The sequence below is a fragment of the Artemia sp. Qi Xiang Cuo genome, chromosome 21 (genome assembly GCF_049724085.1).
Source record: "Artemia sp. Qi Xiang Cuo chromosome 21, ASM4972408v1, whole genome shotgun sequence".
Lineage (NCBI taxonomy): Eukaryota > Metazoa > Arthropoda > Branchiopoda > Anostraca > Artemiidae > Artemia > Artemia sp. Qi Xiang Cuo.
In genome coordinates, this window is record NC_142814.1 from 28601955 (window position 1) to 28620317 (window position 18363).

At 37.5% G+C, this 18363-nt stretch overlaps 1 protein-coding gene across 1 annotated transcript in view; it reads left to right on the plus strand.

Moving 5' to 3' along the window:
- The first annotated feature begins 9987 nt into the window (after positions 1–9987).
- The window catches only part of LOC148939419 (uncharacterized), a 353303-nt gene continuing 344927 nt past the window's right edge, over positions 9988–18363 (plus strand). Inside the window, exon 1 of the mRNA XM_089106560.1 lies at positions 9988–10139. Within this exon, the coding sequence (XP_088962686.1) occupies positions 10004–10139 (136 nt within the window). The 5' untranslated portion in view covers positions 9988–10003. The remainder of the gene's footprint in view (positions 10140–18363) is intronic.

Below are 18363 nucleotides of genomic sequence, written 5' to 3' on the forward strand. Positions count from 1 at the left end.
GAAGTACTATATTGTATAGTATCTTTTGGTTCGTTCAATGTCCCCCTCAACATGCACTGAAAGTTTCAAATTTATACTCTAAACTGCTCTTGAGAAATAGCTGTTACGCACTTTTAATAAGCTACATCCACATTGCGTGTTCCATTCTAGCATATTTCACTATCCTCTTCAGCATTCCCTGAAGCTTTCACCGCAATACTCTTTGCTTCAGTACAGTAGTAATAGTAGTAGTCGCCGTAGCAGTTGTTGTAATAGAGATAGTCGTAGTAATAGCATCGAACATGAGCAGTAGTAGTAGTAGTACCAGTCGTAATAGAAGTAGTATGCAAGTTTTGCATTCCGCCTAGTCCAACATCACCTTAACATGCCCTGAAAGTTTCAACTTAATACCCTAGACCCTTCCTAGGATATTTCTGTTCGTTGTAAGTTATAATGTTGCTCCTAATTTTCAGTTGAAAAAACTTGTTTTTTTGTTTAATTGAATACTAAAGGTCAAACATGACCTCTTTCCAAATTACAAATGCTATATATAAACAATGGGTGAATTGAATAACTTATAGCCTCTAGCCGGATGGCTGTAAGGGAGGGGGGGGTGAAATCTCCAGAGACATAATTTCTGAACCTTTAAACTATACTGAACAAAATGACTATCTCAAAATATTCATTGAATGTGTTTGGGGAATTAGTAGACGTGGGAGCGGGGTTGGTTGCCATATAATCACTTTTGGCTCTTAAAAATGGAACTCGAACTTTCAATTTTCAATTGAGTGAGCCCCTTCCAAAGCTTCTACGACAGCCCTTTCTATACGAAGTGCCTTGGTGAAAAGAATGAAATAAATAAATAATACATTGTGCCCACAGCGCTCTTTACTCAGGCAGCGCTATTGCGCCACATAATTCCATGGAATAGTTTCAAAAACGGTCAGAAACTAAAAAAAATTGAACTGAAAGTAAGGAGCAACATTATAAATTAAAAAGAATAAAAATTATTCCGTATATGAGGGGGGCTGCCCCTTTCTCAACCCTCGCTCTTTACGCTAAAATTGGACTATTTGTCACAATCAAACAGTTCGTGGTAACAAACTGTAAGTAAGGAGTGACCCGGCTCAATAGTAACCAAAACTTTAAAAAACAGAATTTTGATAACAGTAGATACATCAAAAGAATCAGATTTTTATGCTGATTTCAAATGTATAAGTTTCATTTTAGTCTCACCATCAAAAGTTACGCTCCTGAGAAAATTTGTGTTATTTTCAAAAAAAGAGAAAAAACTACCCCTAAAAGTCGTAGAACTTTAACGAAACTCACACCATCAGATTCAGCGTATCAGAGAACCCTGCTTCAAAAGTTTCAAGCTCCTATCTGCAAAAATATGGAATTTTGTATTTTTGCCAAAAGAAAGATCACAGATGCGTGTTTATTTGTTTGTTTTTTTGTTTTTGTTTCCCAGTGGTGATCGTATCAACCCAGTGGTAAAAGAATATCTTGGAAGGGCTCATTCAAACGGAAATTAACAGTTCTAGTGCCCTTTTTGAGGGACAAAAAAATGGAGGGGCAACTAGGCCCCCTCCCACACTCATTTTTTTGAAAGTCATCTGATCAAAATTTTGAGATAGCCATTTTGTTAAGCATGGTAAAAAAATACAATATTTATGTCTTTAAGGATAACTTAATCCCCCACAGTCCCCGGGGGAATTCTGCAAGTTATGAACTTTGCCCAATGTTTACGTATAGTGTTGGTTATTGCGAAGTATACAGCAGTTTTCAGGGGGAATTTTTTCTGGTAGTTGGGGGGTGGGGTGGATCAGGGGTTACGTGGGAGGATCTTTTCATGGAGGAAGTTGTCATGGTGGAAGGGTCATTGCTATGAAGGGGGCACCGAATTTCCCGGCCTTATTTAAAAAAAAACAATCAGAAATTAAATAAAAAAACAACAGTTTTTTCAACTGAAAGTAAGGAGCAACATCAAATCGGCCCCTACTCATTACCTCGCTCTTTATGCAAAATTTTTTTTTGTACTTTCATCGGAGCTTTTAATTCTAATTAACGGCCTTTGTGATTAAGGGGTCATTCTTAAAGAATTGGAACACAATTTAAACTTTAAACTTTACCAGTATTTTTCTCAATAGTGACTGAAAGCTTCACATTAATACAATCACCCTTATTAATATTTGTACCAACAGCACTAGTAGTAGTACTACAACTAGCAGTACCAACATGCACACAGGACATTTTTATTACCACTTTACACCCCTCAGCATCCCTGACAGTTTCAACCTGACAGTCTAAGCCGTTCTTGAAATACTGCTGATACTAGGGGGCAAACCCCCTAATATACGTAATAAAAATATACGAATATAGAAGTTCGTTACGTAAGTTATTTCGAAAGTTCCGCCAGAACACAATTTCCAGAAAGCCATTTAGCCAATAAAAAGTAAAATTAACAAGCACATTTGGGTTTTAATTATTCATATACGGTAAGCCAAAATCAAAGCTGCATTAATTCATAAGGGTTCAGAAATTAAATAAAAAAAATATTTTTTTTTAACTGAAAGTAAGGAGCGACATTAAAACTTAAAACGAACAGAAATTGTTCCGTATATGAAAGAGGCTGCCCCCCCTCAATGCCTCGCTCTTTAGACTAAAGTCTGAATCTGTCTCACAACTTTATTTTTTAAAACAATAAAAAACTTTAAGTTTTAAGTTTTAATGTCGCTCCTTACTTTCAGTTAAAAAAACTTGTTTTTTTTTTATTTAATTACAGTTAAGGAAGGGGACAATTTTAGGGGTCTTGAACAATTTTAGAAAGAACTAATAAATGAAACTGAATATTTGATATATAATGATATTAATTGCAGAAAGCTCATCAGTTCAAAATTTTACTGTATTTTAAAGTTTATTTTCAATAATAAGTACAAAATAAAATATTTGTAATACAATTCGTTTTCAGTAAAGCGCCAATGACGCAGTAGGCTTTTGGTTTTATTTACAGTTAAGGAAGGAGGCAGTACCCAAACACTTGTTTGTAGTGAAATTATATTCGTCTTGAACAATTTTAGAAAGAACTAATAAATTAAACTGAATATTTAATGTGTAGTGATATTAATTACTGAAAGCAGATCAGTTCAAAATTTTACTATAATTTTAATTTTTATTTTCAATATTAAGTACAAAAGACAATATTTGTAATAAAATTGTTTTTCAGTAAAGCGCCAATAATACAGTAGGTTTTAGACTTTTACAGTGAGAGAAGGAGGCGATACCCAAACTCTTGTTTGTAGTGATTTTTGTTCGTTTCAAGTTTGATTTGCATATTCAATTTAAGTTTCAATCGCTTTAAGACTTATTTATTAATTTATATTAATATCTATTGTATGCTTGTTTGCATTGATTGCTTATTTAATTTCTGTTCGTTTTAAGTTTCATTTATACTTCAATTGCAAAATATTTTTTTCGTTTTAAGATGGGTTTTATATTCAATCTAAGCATTACTCGCTTTAAGATCTATTTATTCATTTATATTATTACTTGTTTTATGATTTTTGCTATGACTGTTTATTTAATTTCTGTTCGTTTTGGGTTTCATTTATTCTTTAATAGTAATTTCTGGTCGTTTTGAGTTTGAATTTTAACAGGTATTTATATCTGCTGAGCTTAAGTTTATAATGGCCTTTACTTTTCTTTGAAAAACTTATTTTTTCCGAAACCTTCAACTACTGCCCTTTCTATAAAAACCTTATTTTCCCCCAGGGCATAACTTAAAACTCTTGCCTTGAGAGCTGATGGGCGGGGGTTTCTTCCTCAAAGACGTAATTTCTGTACCTTTCAACTGCAATGAACAAAATTGATGTCTCCAAATTTCGGTTGGATGTTTTTGGGGAAATGATGAGTGTGAGAGGGGGGGGGCTGGTTCCTCTCAGATCTTAGAAAGACACTGTAACTTTCAATTTCAAATCAAATGAGCCCCATCTGAAGCTTATGCGATCACCCATTCCATAAAAACCTTGCATGAAATGACTATATCAAAAGTTCTATTTGATTTTTTTTCGGGACAATACGACGTATGTGTGTGTGTTGGGGGGGGGGGGTAGCCACCCTCCAATCACTTTGACTCTTAAAAAGAGCACTAGAGCTTCTGATTACCAATCCAATGAACCCCTTAGAAGTTTATATGACCACGCTTTCTATAAAAACCTTTTATACCCCCAGGGCAAAACTTACAACCCTCGCCATGAGGGTTCGGGGGATTTTTTATCCTCAAAAATATAATTTCCGGACCTTTCAAATACGTTGAACAAAATGACTATCTTGATTGGAAGTGTTTGAGGAGATGGTGGGCGTGGGAGGGTTTTTTTGCCCTCCAATCACTTTCAACTACTAAAAAAGGCACTTTCAACTACTCCAAATTTTGATTGAATGTGTTTTGGAAAATTATAGACATGGGGGGGTAGTCACTTTCAACTTTGAGTTTTAATAAACCCTTTCTGAAGTTTCTACAACAACACTTTCTGTTAAAAACCTTATATGTTCAAGGGTATAACTTACAACCCTTGTCTTGAGGAATGTGGAGGGGGGGGGGGTGGTTGTAATCCTCCAGATCTAAATTCTCGACCTTTCAAGTACATTGAACAAAATGGCCATATCAAAATGTTGATTGGAAGTGTTTGGGGAAATGATAAGCATGGAGGCCATTCAACGTCCAATCACTTTCGACAATTAAAAAGGGCACTAGCCCTCTAAATTTCCAATCGAATAAGCCCTTTTTGAAGTTTCTACGACGACGCTTTCTATAAAAACCTTACATGCTCCGAGGGCACAACTTAAAACCTTTGCCCTGAGGGCTGTAGGGGGGAGTTGTTATTCTCAAAGACATAATTTCTGGAGCTCCCAAGTACGTTGAACAAAATGGCTATCTCAAAATTTTGATTAGGTGTGTTTAGGGAAATGGTGGGTGTAGGAGGGGTGTTAGTTGGCCTTCAATCACTTTCGACTATTAAAAAGGGCACTAAGCCTCTCAATTTCCAATCGAATGAACCCTTTTAAAGTTTCTACGACAACGCTCTCTATAAAACCATATATGCCCCTAAGGCACAACTTACAACCTTTGCCCTGAGGGATGTTTGGGTTGTTATCCTCAAAGACATAGTTGTCATACCTTTCAACTACGTTGAACAAAATGGCTATATCAAAATGTTGAGCGGAAGTGTTCTGGGAAATAATGGGCGTGGGGGGCATTCGCCCTCCGATCACTTTCGACTATTAATAAGGGCACTAGTTCTCTCAATTTCAAATCGAATGAGCCCTTTTTGAAGTTTTTATAACAACGCTTTCTAAAAAACCCTTATGTTCCCCCAGGGCATAGCTTACAACCTTTGCCCTGAGGGCTGTGAGGGGTTGTCATTCTCAAAGACATAATTTCCGGAACTTTCAACTAAGTTGAACAAAATGGATATCTTGAGATTTTGATTAGATGTGTTTGGAGAAATGGTTGGCGTGGAAGGGGGATTAGTTGCCCCTTAATCATTTTCAACTATTAAAAAGGGCACTAGTCCTCTCAATTCCAATCGAATGAGTCCTTTTTGAAGTTTCTATGATCACACCTTCTATAAAAACCTTTTATGATCCCAGGGCAGAACTTACAACTTTTGCCTTGAAGGCTGTTGGGGGGGGGTGTCTTCCTCAAAGACATAATTTCCGGACCTATCAATTACGTAGAAGAAAATGACTATCTTAAAATCTTGATTGGATGTGTTTGAGGAAATAGTGGGCGTTGGAGGGGGGTTTGTTGCCCTCCAATCACTTTCAACTACTAAAAAGGGCACTAGTCCTTTTAATTTACAATCAAATAAACACTTTTTGAAGTTTGTATGACAACTCCTTGGATAGAAGGGCCCTGGTCTAAGAAAAACCAAACCAAAAACTAAATAAATAATACATTGAGCCAACATGTTTCTTTACTTAGGCAGCGCTATTGCGCTGCCTATGAAAACATTATGTGTTAACAATAAGCAATTTGTATATCTTACAGCCCTTTCCCTGGGGGTTGGGTTTCAGCCCCGGAAGCATAGTTATTTTCCTTTTGAAAAATTTTGAAGAATGTGGCAACCTCAAAATTTTGATCAGATGTGCTTGGGGGAAAAGGTTATTGGAAGGGGGGCTGGTTAATAATTAAATAGTAGAATTTTGGAACTAGAAGATCGGATTTCCAATTTAATGATCCCCCTCCAAAGTTAATTGCCCTCAGGGAAAAGGAGCAATAGTTATTTGATTTTTGGACTATTTTGGACAAAATGGCTATCTTAAAATTTTGATAGGATGCATTTTGGGAGAAGGACATGAGGAAAAGGGCTGTTTACCCTCCGATCACTTTTGTCTCTTAAAAAGGGCGCTAAAAGCTTAGATTTCCTATCGAATATGCCGCTTCCAAAGTTCATACGACGGACCCTTTCCATAAAAACTTTACATGTTAAAAATGAGTAACTTCTATAACTTATTGTCCGAGGACTGGAGTCTTATAAAACCCGGAACCTTATTTATTTGACATTCGGACTATTTTGAACAAAATAGTTATTTCAAAATTTTGATCAGAAGCAACCGAAGAAAGAAGGCCCTTGGGGGGGGGGGGTACTGTTTGCTTTCCAATCACTTTTGACTCTTAAAAAGAGAACTGGAACTTTGGGTTTCAAATTGAATGATTTCCTCTGAACCTTATACACCAGTTCCATATGAAGTGCCTCTGAAAAAAAAATTAAAAAAATCAAACATTGAAGCCTCATGGCTATTTGCTATAGGCAACGCTATAGCGTTGCCACTGAAATAAATTGTATTTCTTTCGGTCTTGTTAGGTTTTTGGTACTCTCAAAATTTTGATAAGAAGCAACCAAAGAAAAGAGGCCTTGGGGGGGGGGGGGGGTTACTAGTTGCATTCGGACCCCTTTTGACTCTTAAAAAAAAGAACTGGTACTTTGGGTTTCAAATCGAATAAACTTCCTCCGAACCTTATGCACCAGTTTCATATGAAGTGCCTCTGAAAAAAAAAATTAAACATTGAAGCCTCATGGCTCTTTACTCTGAAATCAATTGTATTTCTCTCTGTCCGGTTAGGTTTTTGGGGTTTTGTGGAAGGTGTGGTCGCATAATCCTTGGAGAGGGCTCATTCGATTGGAGTTCCAAAAATACTTTTTTTTAAATTTGCTTTCTGGTAGCTTTTCTTTTTTTGTAGATTGTAATTAATGGGGTTTGGCCCCATAAACATTACTCCTACTTTTGAAATCAAAAATCTCACAATACGCACATCTTTCTCCTAAAGTTTATCAATCAGCTATTTTACAATCGTCTAGAAAATTTTATGTGCGATCGAAATTCCAATTAGGTTACAACTTAAAGATGGAAATAACTAAATTTGTCGAACTTATTCCATGAGAGTATAAAGCATTTCAACATTACAAAAAGTCCCATTTGTCCAATAAACTCTTAAAATTCCAATTAACGGCAGTAAAACAAAGTCACAACTACCAAAAGTAACACACAGAAGAGTATTTGAACATGACAGCAACCGACAAAACATAGCACGACCATATGTACATTGAAATTTTATGTGCGATCCAAATTCCAATTAGGTTACAACTTAATAGATGGAAATAACTAAATTTGTCGAACTTATTCCATGAGAGTATAAAGCATTTCAACATTACAAAAAGTCCTATTTGTCCAATAAACTCTTAAAATTCTAATTAACGGCAGTAAAACAAAGTCACAACTACCAAAGGTAACACATAGAAGAGTATTTGAACATGACAGCAACCGACAAAACATAGCACGACCATATGTACATTGAAATTTTATGTGCGATCCAAATTCCAATTAGGTTACAACTTAATAGATGGAAATAACTAAATTCGTCGAACTTATTCCATGAGAGTATAAAGCATTTCAACATTACAAAAAGTCCCATTTGTCCAATAAACTCTTAAAATTCTAATTAACGGCAGTAAAACAAAGTCACAACTACCAAAGGTAACACATAGAAGAGTATTTGAACATGACAGCAACCGACAAAACATAGCACGACCATATGTACATTGAAATTTTATGTGCGATCCAAATTCCAATTAGGTTACAACTTAATAGATGGAAATAACTAAATTCGTCGAACTTATTCCATGAGAGTATAAAGCATTTCAACATTACAAAAAGTCCCATTTGTCCAATAAACTCTTAAAATTCTGATTAACGGCAGTAAAATAAAGTCACAACTACCAAAGGTAACACACAGAAGAGTATTTGAACATGATAACAACCGACAAAACATAGCACCCCTTCATTGGAAAGAAAATTGGGCAAACAAAAGTTAACAGCCCTCCCTGAGGGGGATTGATCACCACCTACCACCATCTTCCTGAAGGGGAAAGTCCATTCCCCTTTAGGAAGGTAGTCAGGGGGGAGGGGCACTCAAAATGTTCTTTCATTTTCACCTTTCTAATGTAATTCCTTGATCAATACTTTATTTCGAGATTAGTTATTTGTACAAGTTAGTGTCGTTTCTCAGGAACGGTAGAAATTAGTACAAACCAGAGTATGGCTACTGCACACCTGAATGTACATTGTGTGTTTTGATTTAGTTCAACATCCCCTTAATAGTTTCTGAAAGTTTCAACCTATTGCCTCAGAGGTGGTTTTAGGCGGACAGAAGGGGCACTTTCCACGGGCGAAGGAATTTTAGGAGTGCTTTTTTAAAAATAAATTCTATTTTCATTAAAATAAAGTATAGGGTGCAGTTAATAAATGGAAATAATTAATAAATTGTTAATTAATTAAAGTAAAATAAATTAAAAATAAAAACTTATTTGAATAATAATAATTAAATAGTTTAATATAATTATGATCAAAATAATAAAATTAAAATAATTAATAACAATTAATTGGTTTAAATAGTAGGTTAAAACAAAGTTAAAAATAAACTATTAAATTATTAATAAATTAAAAATAAATTTGTTAATCAATACAAATTCTGTTAAAGTTTGGCCTGAAGATTTAGAGGGAGACAGGGAGGGGGGGGGGCGCTAATAAAGATTTTGCCTCAGGTGCAAGAGAGGCCAGAACCACTACTATGATACCTTTAGCTGGTCATGTGTCAGCGACAGTAAAGTTGTCAGCTGCCAATTTATTATAAATTTATATTATATAAATTTGTTAATAAATAACAATTCTGTTAAAGTTTATTCTGTTAAATTCTGTTAAATTTATATTTTAAATTTGTTAATAAATAAAAATTTTGTTAAATTTTGGCCTGAAGATTTAGTGGGAGACAGGGGGGGGGCTAATCAAGATTTTGCCTCAGGTGCAAGAGAGGCCAGAACCGCTACTATGATACCTTTAGCTGGTCCTGTGTCAGCGACAGTAAAGCTGTCAGCTGCCAATGCCAACTTCGTCTGTAGAGCCGACCGATTTAAAGGGATAGGGCTTTAAATATAGGAAAATAATGTTTTCTTATTGAATATATTATTTAATATTATAATTTAATCTTTTGTTAGGGCATATTAAACAATATACCCTTCCTTAAAACGCACATAAATTGAATCAATAAACCCACCAGTAATTTGATTCAGCAAATCCAAACAATTTGAATTCCATTTCATATAAAAGTATAGAAATCTTATAAATATATAACACTTTTAAGGCGTCAATCAAAAATTGACCCATCGGGTAAACTCGTTGAAGGAAAACTGTCCTTTGTGGTACATATTTTATTGGGTTTGAAACCTTTCTTAATCGTGAGACTGACTCTTTCTTATCCCTCTTTCCCTCCAGAAAGATTTACAGCGACATACTTGGCGGTTTAAATAAACTGCCAAGTAAGGATAAGGCAACTTCGCAAATTTTATTCCAGCCTGGAAAGCCCAAACTATTGAATCACTGACTCTAGAAAACACCCCTTCCGTTGTTTTTACATCTGTTTGCAATAGACAAGATAAGAATTTAGTTTTCTCACAGATGTGAAAAGATGATCATGTTCTTATATTTGTGTTTCTTCGTCTTGGGGGCTCTTGGATTTGAGGAAGATGATAGAAAGTTAGAGAGTCTTGTAGCTGATATTACCCAACAAGGAGTACATAATGTTGATATACGGGTTTCCCCTGGTGAGTCATTTTTTTTACGTTGTAAGATAAGGGGTTTGACCACATCTGATTTTTGTATACTAGACGCAAGTTACTAGTACTACTTAAGTAAAGAACCATGAGCTTTCGGTGAATCAATGATTTTTTTTTTTTGCTCCTTGGTATATAGTGGTGATCGTAGGAGCTTCTGAGTGGGCTTGCCCCTTTGGAAATAGAAAGTTCTGATGCTTTTCAAGAGCTAAAAAACAATTTACAGCAAAGGACCTTCCATGCTCTTTTCTGTTACCCACGCCCCTCGCAAATCCCATGGCATTAGATCCACATTTTGAGATAAAGTCATCAACAAATAAATTTTCAAATGGGGATAAATCTTTTTATTTAGACAGTGAAAAAAAAGTGAAAACTAAATTTTTTTTTAGTTTTTTCCTATAACTGCTAGAGGCAACGCTATAGCGTTGCCTATAGCAAAGGCCATACAGCTCCAATGCTTTATTATTTATTATTGTTTATTTTTTTTCCCAGAGACACTTCATATTGAAGGGGTCATCGTATAAACTTCAAATGGGAATCATTCGATTGGAAATCAAGAGTTCTAGTGCCCTTTTAAGGGTCAAAAGTGATTGGAAGGCAACTTTTCCCCAACCACATCCAATCAAAATTTTGAGATAGCCATTTTGTTCTACTTTATTAATTTCCCGATAGAAATAATGTTTCTGAGGAGACCACTCCCCCACAGCCCTCAGGGCAAGGGTTGTAAGTTATGCCCTTGGGGCATATAAGGTTTTTATAGAAAGCTTTGTCGTAGGAACTTCAAAAAGGACTCATTCGATTGGGAATTCAAAGGGCTAGTACCCTTTTTAATAGTCAAAAGTGATTGGAAGGCAGCTAACCCCCCTCTGACGCCCACCTTTTCCCCAAACGTATCCAATAAAAATTTTAAGATAGCGATTTTGTTCAACGTAGTTGAACATTCTGGAAATTAGATCGTTGAGGATGACATCCCCCCCCCCGCATATAAGATTTTTATAGAAAGCTTTGGCATAGAAACTTCAGAAAGGGCTCATTTGATTGGAAATTTAAATTACTAGTGCCCTTTTTAATGGTCAAAAGTGATTAGAAGAAAAGTAACACCCTTTTTACATCCATCTTTCCCCCAAACACGTCCAATGAAATATTTGATATAGCCATGTGATTCAACGTAGGTTAATGTTCTAGAAACAATGCGTTTGAGCAGGACACTCCCCCCACAGTCTTCAGGGCAAGGGTTATGTGTTACGCCTTGGGGTATATATGGTTCTTATGGAAGGAATGCTCGTATAAACTTCAGAAAGGGCTCATTTGATTGACAATTGGAATTTCTAGTTCACTTTTTAAGCGTCAAAAGATATCGGAGGGTAACCAGCCCCCCCGTCACGCCACTTTTCGAAAATGCATCCGATAAAAAATTTTGAGATAGCTATTTTGTTAAAAATTGTTCTAAGATCATATAATAAGAACTCCGCAGTCAACACAACCCTCCAGGGCCCGGGGGCGGGTTTCGTAAGTTATTCACTGGGGCCAAATAATGTTATATTGGATCGAATTCATGTAAAAACTTCAGAGTAGGATCACTTGATTGTAAATTAAAAGCAGTAGTTCAATCTCTAAAAGTCAAAAGAGATTGGAGGGCACTTAGCCTCTCCCCCCCTCCACCCCTTTTATGCTCATACCCATCCAATAAGAACTTTGAGACATTCATTCTATTTTAAATAGTTCAAAGACCATATAACGAATACTCCAGGGTCAACACGACCCCTAAGGGTCCGATGGCTGGCGTTGTAATCGTTAGACTGTGGGAATTTATTGCTCTTATGGAAAGGATTCTCAGAAAAACTTCAGAGAGGGCTCATTTGATTGAAAATTGAAAGTTCTAGATCAGTTTTTGAGAGCAAAAAAGATTGGAGGACAACTAGTCCCCCCACGCTCCTTTTCCCCCAAATGCACCCGATAAAAATTTTGAGATAGCCATTCAGTTAAAAATTGTTCAAAAGTCAGATAACAAAAACTCAGGTGTCGACAAAACCCTCCAGGGCCCGGGACAAAGGCGTTGTAAGTTGTGTCCTGGGGTGTATATGCTTCTTATGAAAGGGATGCTCGTATAAACTTCAGAGAGCGCCTATTTGATTGGAAATTGAAAGTTCTAGTTCACTTTTTAAGAGTCAAGAGATTTGGGGGCAACTAGCCCCCCCATGCCCTTTTGTCCGCAAACCCATCCACTACAAATTTTGAGATAGCTAGTCTTTTAAAAATTGTTAAAAATTAGATAACAAAAACCCCGGTGTCAACACAATCCCCCAGGGCCCGGAAGTAGGCGTTGTAAATGTTGTCCTGGAGGCGTATATGGTTCTTATGAAAGGGATTCTCGTATAGACTTCAGAGAGGGCTCATTTGATTGGAAATTGCAAGTTCCAGTTCACTTTTTAAGAGTCAAAAGATATCGAAGGGCAACTAGCACCCCCACACTCTTTTTTCCCTAAGCCCATCCGATAAAATTTTTAAAATTGCCATTTCATTAAAAATAGTTCAAAGGTCAGATAAGAAACGCTCCTGTGTCGACGCAACCCCACAGGGCCCGGAGGCAGGCGTTGTAAGTAATGTTCTGGGGGCATGTAGTTCTTACAGAAGGGATGCTTATATAAACTTCGGAGAGGGTTCATTTGATTGGAAATTGAAAGTTCTAGTTCACTTTTAAATTGTCAAAAGATATCGGACTACAACTAGCCACCCTCCCCTCCATGCTCTTTTTCCCTCAAACCCACCCGATAAGGACTTTGAGATAGCCATTTTTTTATATAGTTCAAAGATCATATAATGAAAACTCTGGGGTCAACATAACCTCGCCGGGCCTGGAGGCAGACGTTGTAAGTAATGCTCTGGGGGCATATATACTTCTTATGGAAGGGATGCTCGTATAAACTTCAGAGAGGGCCCTTATGATTGGAAATTTAAAGTTCTCGTTCACTTTTTAAGAGTCAAAAGAGATCGGAGAGCAACTAGCCTCCCCCTCTCCACGTCTTATTTTCATCAAACTCATCTGATAAGAACTTTGAGAGAGCCATTTTTTTCAAAATGGTTCAAATATCATATAACAAAAACTCTGGGGTCGACACAATCCTGCAGGGCCCGGGGTAAGCGTTGTAAGTTATGCCTCGAGGGCATATAAGCTGTTGTGGAAGGGAAGCTCGTATAAACTTCAGAGAGGGCAGATTTGAATGGAAGTTGAAAGTACTAGTTCAATTTTAATGGGCCAAAAGACATAGGAGGGCCCCTAGACCCCCACACGCCTTTTTTTCCTCATACCCATCCGATACACCTTTTGAGATAGTCATTTTTTTTAATAGTTCAAAGGTCAAATAACAAAACTTCAGTCTCGACACAACTCCCCTGGGCCCGGGGGCAGGCATTGTAAGTTATGTCCTGGGGGCGTATACGGTTCTTATAAATGGGGAGCTCGTATAAACTTCAGAGAGGGCTCATCAGTAGTAAGGCATCTAGTACCACTGGTCGTGATTGCGTAATATGCCTTACCACGGGCCATTTACTTATTACTATGAACCCTACATGGCTTGGCAGACAGGTTTTCTATTGTGACACCCAATTTTTGGAGGTCAAATAGAGAGAAAGCTTGGTGGTCACACTAACATGATAAGTAATTGGATTCAGATATACTACGAATGGACTTTCAGTCCTACATTCACGGGTTTCTGCAAAGTGTTATGGGCTTCATTGAAAAAATACCAGTTTAAAAAAAATAAAAAATAAACATGTATTCATGATCTTTCTTCTGGCAAAAAAAATACAAATTCCAATCAAAACTGGTCGCCATTTTTTTGATCTGGTTAGGTGGGTATAATCTGGTTTGGTTCGTTATTGCGAGAGGGTTACTCAATTTACATCTTAGTGTTAACTGGGCGATGATATAGTCTAATTGCGTAGGTACTAAAGGAACATTTGAAGGTGGAGAAAAAAAGGGGTAATTAGTGATTGGATAATTTTAACAAGAAATGACTGAAAAGTGTTTTGGAGGAGATGGGATGAATGTGTACTGTATAATACACAAGTGATGATTTGCACAGTGTTGTCAATTTTAAATAGTTTAGAAGTAAAAAAAATTAACAAGAAATGGCTGAAAAGTGTTTTGAGGGAGTTGAGTTGCACGAGGGTTGACTTGCACGAGGGTTCAGTTACATGCGGATTCAGTTACACGGGGATTAATTAAATGGGGTCAAGTTGCACGAGGATTCAGTAGCACGGAGGTTCAGTTGTACGGGGTTTCGGTTATACAGGGGTTCAGTTACATGGGGGGTTCAGTTACACGGGGGGGGGGAGTATCTGCTATAAAAAAAACTTCATTCTAAACAAATTGTAGGTACAAAAAGATTTATAGGCCCTTAATTTAGGTATCTGAATATCTCGTAATGGCTACGAACTGCTAAAAATCTTGATATCTGCTATAAAAAACACTTCATTCTAAACAAATTGTAGGTACAAAAAGATTTATAGGCCCTTAATTTAGGTATCTGACTACCTCGTAATGGCTACGAACTGCTAAAAATCTTAATATCTGCTATAAAAAACACTTCATTCTAAACAAATTGTAGGTACAAAAAGATTTATAGGCCCTTAATTTAGTTATCTGACTATCTCGTAATGTCTACGAACTGCTAAGAATCTTGATATCTGCTATAAAAAACACTTCATTATAAAAAACTTCTAAATACAAAAAGATTTATAGGCCCTTAATTTAGGGGTCTGTCTATATCATAATAGCTAAGAACTGCTAAGAATCATGATATGTTCTATTAAAAACACTTAATTCTAAACAAATCGTATGTACAAAAAGATTTATAGGCCCTTAATTTAGGTATCTGACTATCTCGTAATGGCTACAAACTGCTAAGAATCTTGATAACTGCTATAAAAAACATATAAAAATAGTTTAACGTTATGCTATACGAAGAAGTTGATACTAAGAGGGATGTAGATGGAAAAAAAACTGTGTTTATCTCTTTGGGATGTTTATGTCTCTGTGGGCTGTTTATGTTTCTTTGGGCTGTGCGTGTCTCTTTTGGTAGTGTGTTTCTTTGGGGTTTTTTAGTATTTTGGACTCAAAAATCTCTTTTAGATGTTTGAGTATATTTGGTTTTAGTTTGTCTCTTTGGGGTGTTTTTGTTTCTGTGTGGTGTTTGTGCATCTTTGTGCTATGTGTGTCTCTTTGGTCTGTTTGTTTCATTTTGATATTTGTTTATGTCTTTTGGATGTTTGTGTCTCTTATGGACCGTGTGTATCTCTATGGGCTATGTGTGTCTCTTTGGGCTGTTTGTGTCATTTTGATCTGCGTATCTTTCTTTTGGATGTTTGTGTCTCTTAGGGACCGTGTGTGTCTCTTTGGGCTATGTGTGTCTCTTTGGGGCGTGTGAATCTTTTGGTATGTATGTGTTTGTATGGGCGTGTTTTTGTCTTTGGGCTGTGGGTGTGTGTGTATCTTTTGGGTTTTTGTGTATATTAGGGCGGTGTGTGTCTCTTTATCCTGTGTGTGTGTCTCTTTGGGCTGTGTGTGTCTATTTATGCTCTGTGTCTCTTTGGACAGTTTGAATCTTTTTGGTCTGTGTGTGTCTCTTTTGGCTTTTTGTATCGTTTTGGGCTTTGTGTGTCTCTGTTGGATGTGTGCGTCTCTTTGGGCCGTGTGCATCTCTTTGAGCTGTATGTGTCTCTTGGGCTGTTTGAGTCATTTTGGTCTGCGTGTGTTTCTTTTGGCTGGTTGTGTCTCTTAGAGACCATGTGTGTCTCTTTGGGCAATGTGTGTCTCTTTGGGGGTGTTTGAATCTTTTTGGTATGTTTGTGTCTGTATGGACGTTTTTTGTCTCTTTAGGCTGTGTGTGTGTCTCTTTGGGCTTTGTGAGTCTCTTCGGACTCTGTGTATGTCTCTTTTGCCTGTGTGTGTCTCTTTGGGACGTGTTTGTCTCTTTAGTCTGTGTGTCTCTTTGAGCAGCTTGAATCTTTATGGTCTGTGTATGTCTCTTTAGACTGTTTGTGTTGTTTTGGGCTTTGTGTCACTCTGTTGGATGTGTGCGTCTCTTTGGGCCGTGTGCATCTCTTTGAGCTGTATGTGTCTCTTGGGCTGTTTAAGTAATTTTGGTCTGTGTGTGTTTCTTTTGGCTGGTTGTATCTCTTAGAGACCATGTGTGTCTCTTTGGGCAATGTGTGTCTCTTTGGGGGTGTTTGAATCTTTTTGGTATGTTTGTGTCTGTATGGACATTTTTTGTCTCTTTGGGCTGTGTGTGTGTCTCTTTGGGCTGTGTGTGTCTATTAGGAGTGTGTGTATGTCTCTTTAGCCTGTGTGTGTCTCTTTGGGCTGTGTGTGTCTCTTTAGGCTGTGTGTATCTTTGGGCAGTTTGAATCTTTTTGGACTGTGTGTGTCTCTTTTGACTGTTTGTGTCGTTTTGGGCTTTGTGTCTCTCTGTTGGATGTGTGCATCTCTTTGGGCCATGTACGTCTCTTTGAGCTGTATGTGTCTCTTTGGGCTGTGGATGTCTCTTTTTGCTGTGTGTGTCTCGTTGGACTGTGTGTCTTTTTTGGGATGTCTGAGTCTTTTTGGTCTGTAAGGGTTTCTTTGGGCTGTTTGAGTCTTTTAGCTCGGTGTTTGTCTCTTTGGGGTGTGTTTCTGTTTGGGCTGTATGTGTCTCTTTGAGCTGTTTGTGTCTCTTGAGGCTGTGTGTGTCCCTGTTAGGCTGTCTGTCTCTTTGGGATGTTTGAGTCTTTTTGGTCTGTTTGTATGTCTCTTTGGGCTGTTTGAGTCTTTTTGGTCTGTGTTTGTCTCTTTGGGCTGTTTGTGTCTCTTTGGGATGTGTGTGTTTCTCCTTGGGCTTTGTGCGTCTCTTCGGACTGTGTGTGTCTCTTTAGCCTGTGTGTGTGTCTCTTTGGGCTGTGTGTGTCTCTTTAGGCTGAGTGTCTCTTTGGGCAGTTTGAATCTTTTTGGTCTATGTGTGTCTCTTTTGGCTTTTTGTGTCGCTTTGGGCTTTGTGTGTCTCTGTTGGATGTGTGCGTCTCTTTGGGCCATGTGCACCTCTTTGAGCTGTATGTGTCTCTTTGACTGTTTGAGTCATTTTGGTCTGTGTGTGTTTCTTTTGGCTGTTTGTGTCTCTTAGAGGCCATGCGTGTCTCTTTGGGCAATGTGTGTCCTCTTTGGGCTGTTTGTGTCTCTTTGGGCTGTTTGTGTTTCTTTGGGCTATGTGTATCTCTTTGGGCTGTTTGAGTCATTTTGGTCTGTGTTTGTTTCTTTTGACTGTTTGTGTCTCTTATGGGTCATGTGTGTCTCTTTGGGTTATGTGTGTCTCTTTGAGGTGTTTGAATCTTTTTGGTCTGTATATGTCTCTTTGGGATTTGTGTGTCTCTTCGGGCTGTGTGTGTCTCTTTAGTCCGTGTGTGTCTCTTTGGGCTGTGTGTGTCTCTTTAGGCTGTGTGTCTCTTTGGAGCAAATTCTTTCAAAAATATGTTAATACGTTTAAGCATTAAATATCTTTAACCTTAACCCGTCTTTATTCTTTAGAATAGTTTTATTCATTTCATTAAATTATGAAGAAATTGTAAGTAAGTAACAATAGCATCGTTTTGGGCTTTGTGTCTCTCTGTAAGATGTGTGCGTCTCTTTGGGCCGTGTACGTCTGTTTGAGCTGTATGTTTCTCATTGGGCTGTGTGTGTCTCTTTGTGTTATGCTTCTCTTTTGGCTGTGTGTGTCTCTTTGGTCTGTATGTCTATTAGGGTTGTCTCAGTCTTCTTGTTCTGTATGTGTCTCTGGGGACTGTTTGAGTCTTTTCAGTAGTTGTTTGTCTCTTTGGGTTGTGTTTTCTCTGTGGGCCGTCTGTGTCGCTTTGAGCTTCTTGTGTCTCTTTAGTCAGTGTGTGTCTCTTCGGGATGTGTGTCTCCTTGGGCTGTTTGAGTCTTTTTGGTCTGTTTGTGTGTCTCTTTGGGCTGTTTGAGTCTTTTTGGTCTGTGTTTGTCTTTTTGGGCTGTTTGTGTATCTTTGGGCTGTGTGTGTTTCTTTGGGCTTTGTGAGTCTCTTTGGGCTGTGTGTCTCGTTGGACTGTTTGATTCTATTTGATCTGTTTGTGCCTCTTTGGGCTTTTTGAGTCCTTTTGGTCTGTGTTTGTCTCTTTGGGCTGTTTGTGTCTCTTTGGGCTGTTTGTGTTTCTTTGGGCTATGTGT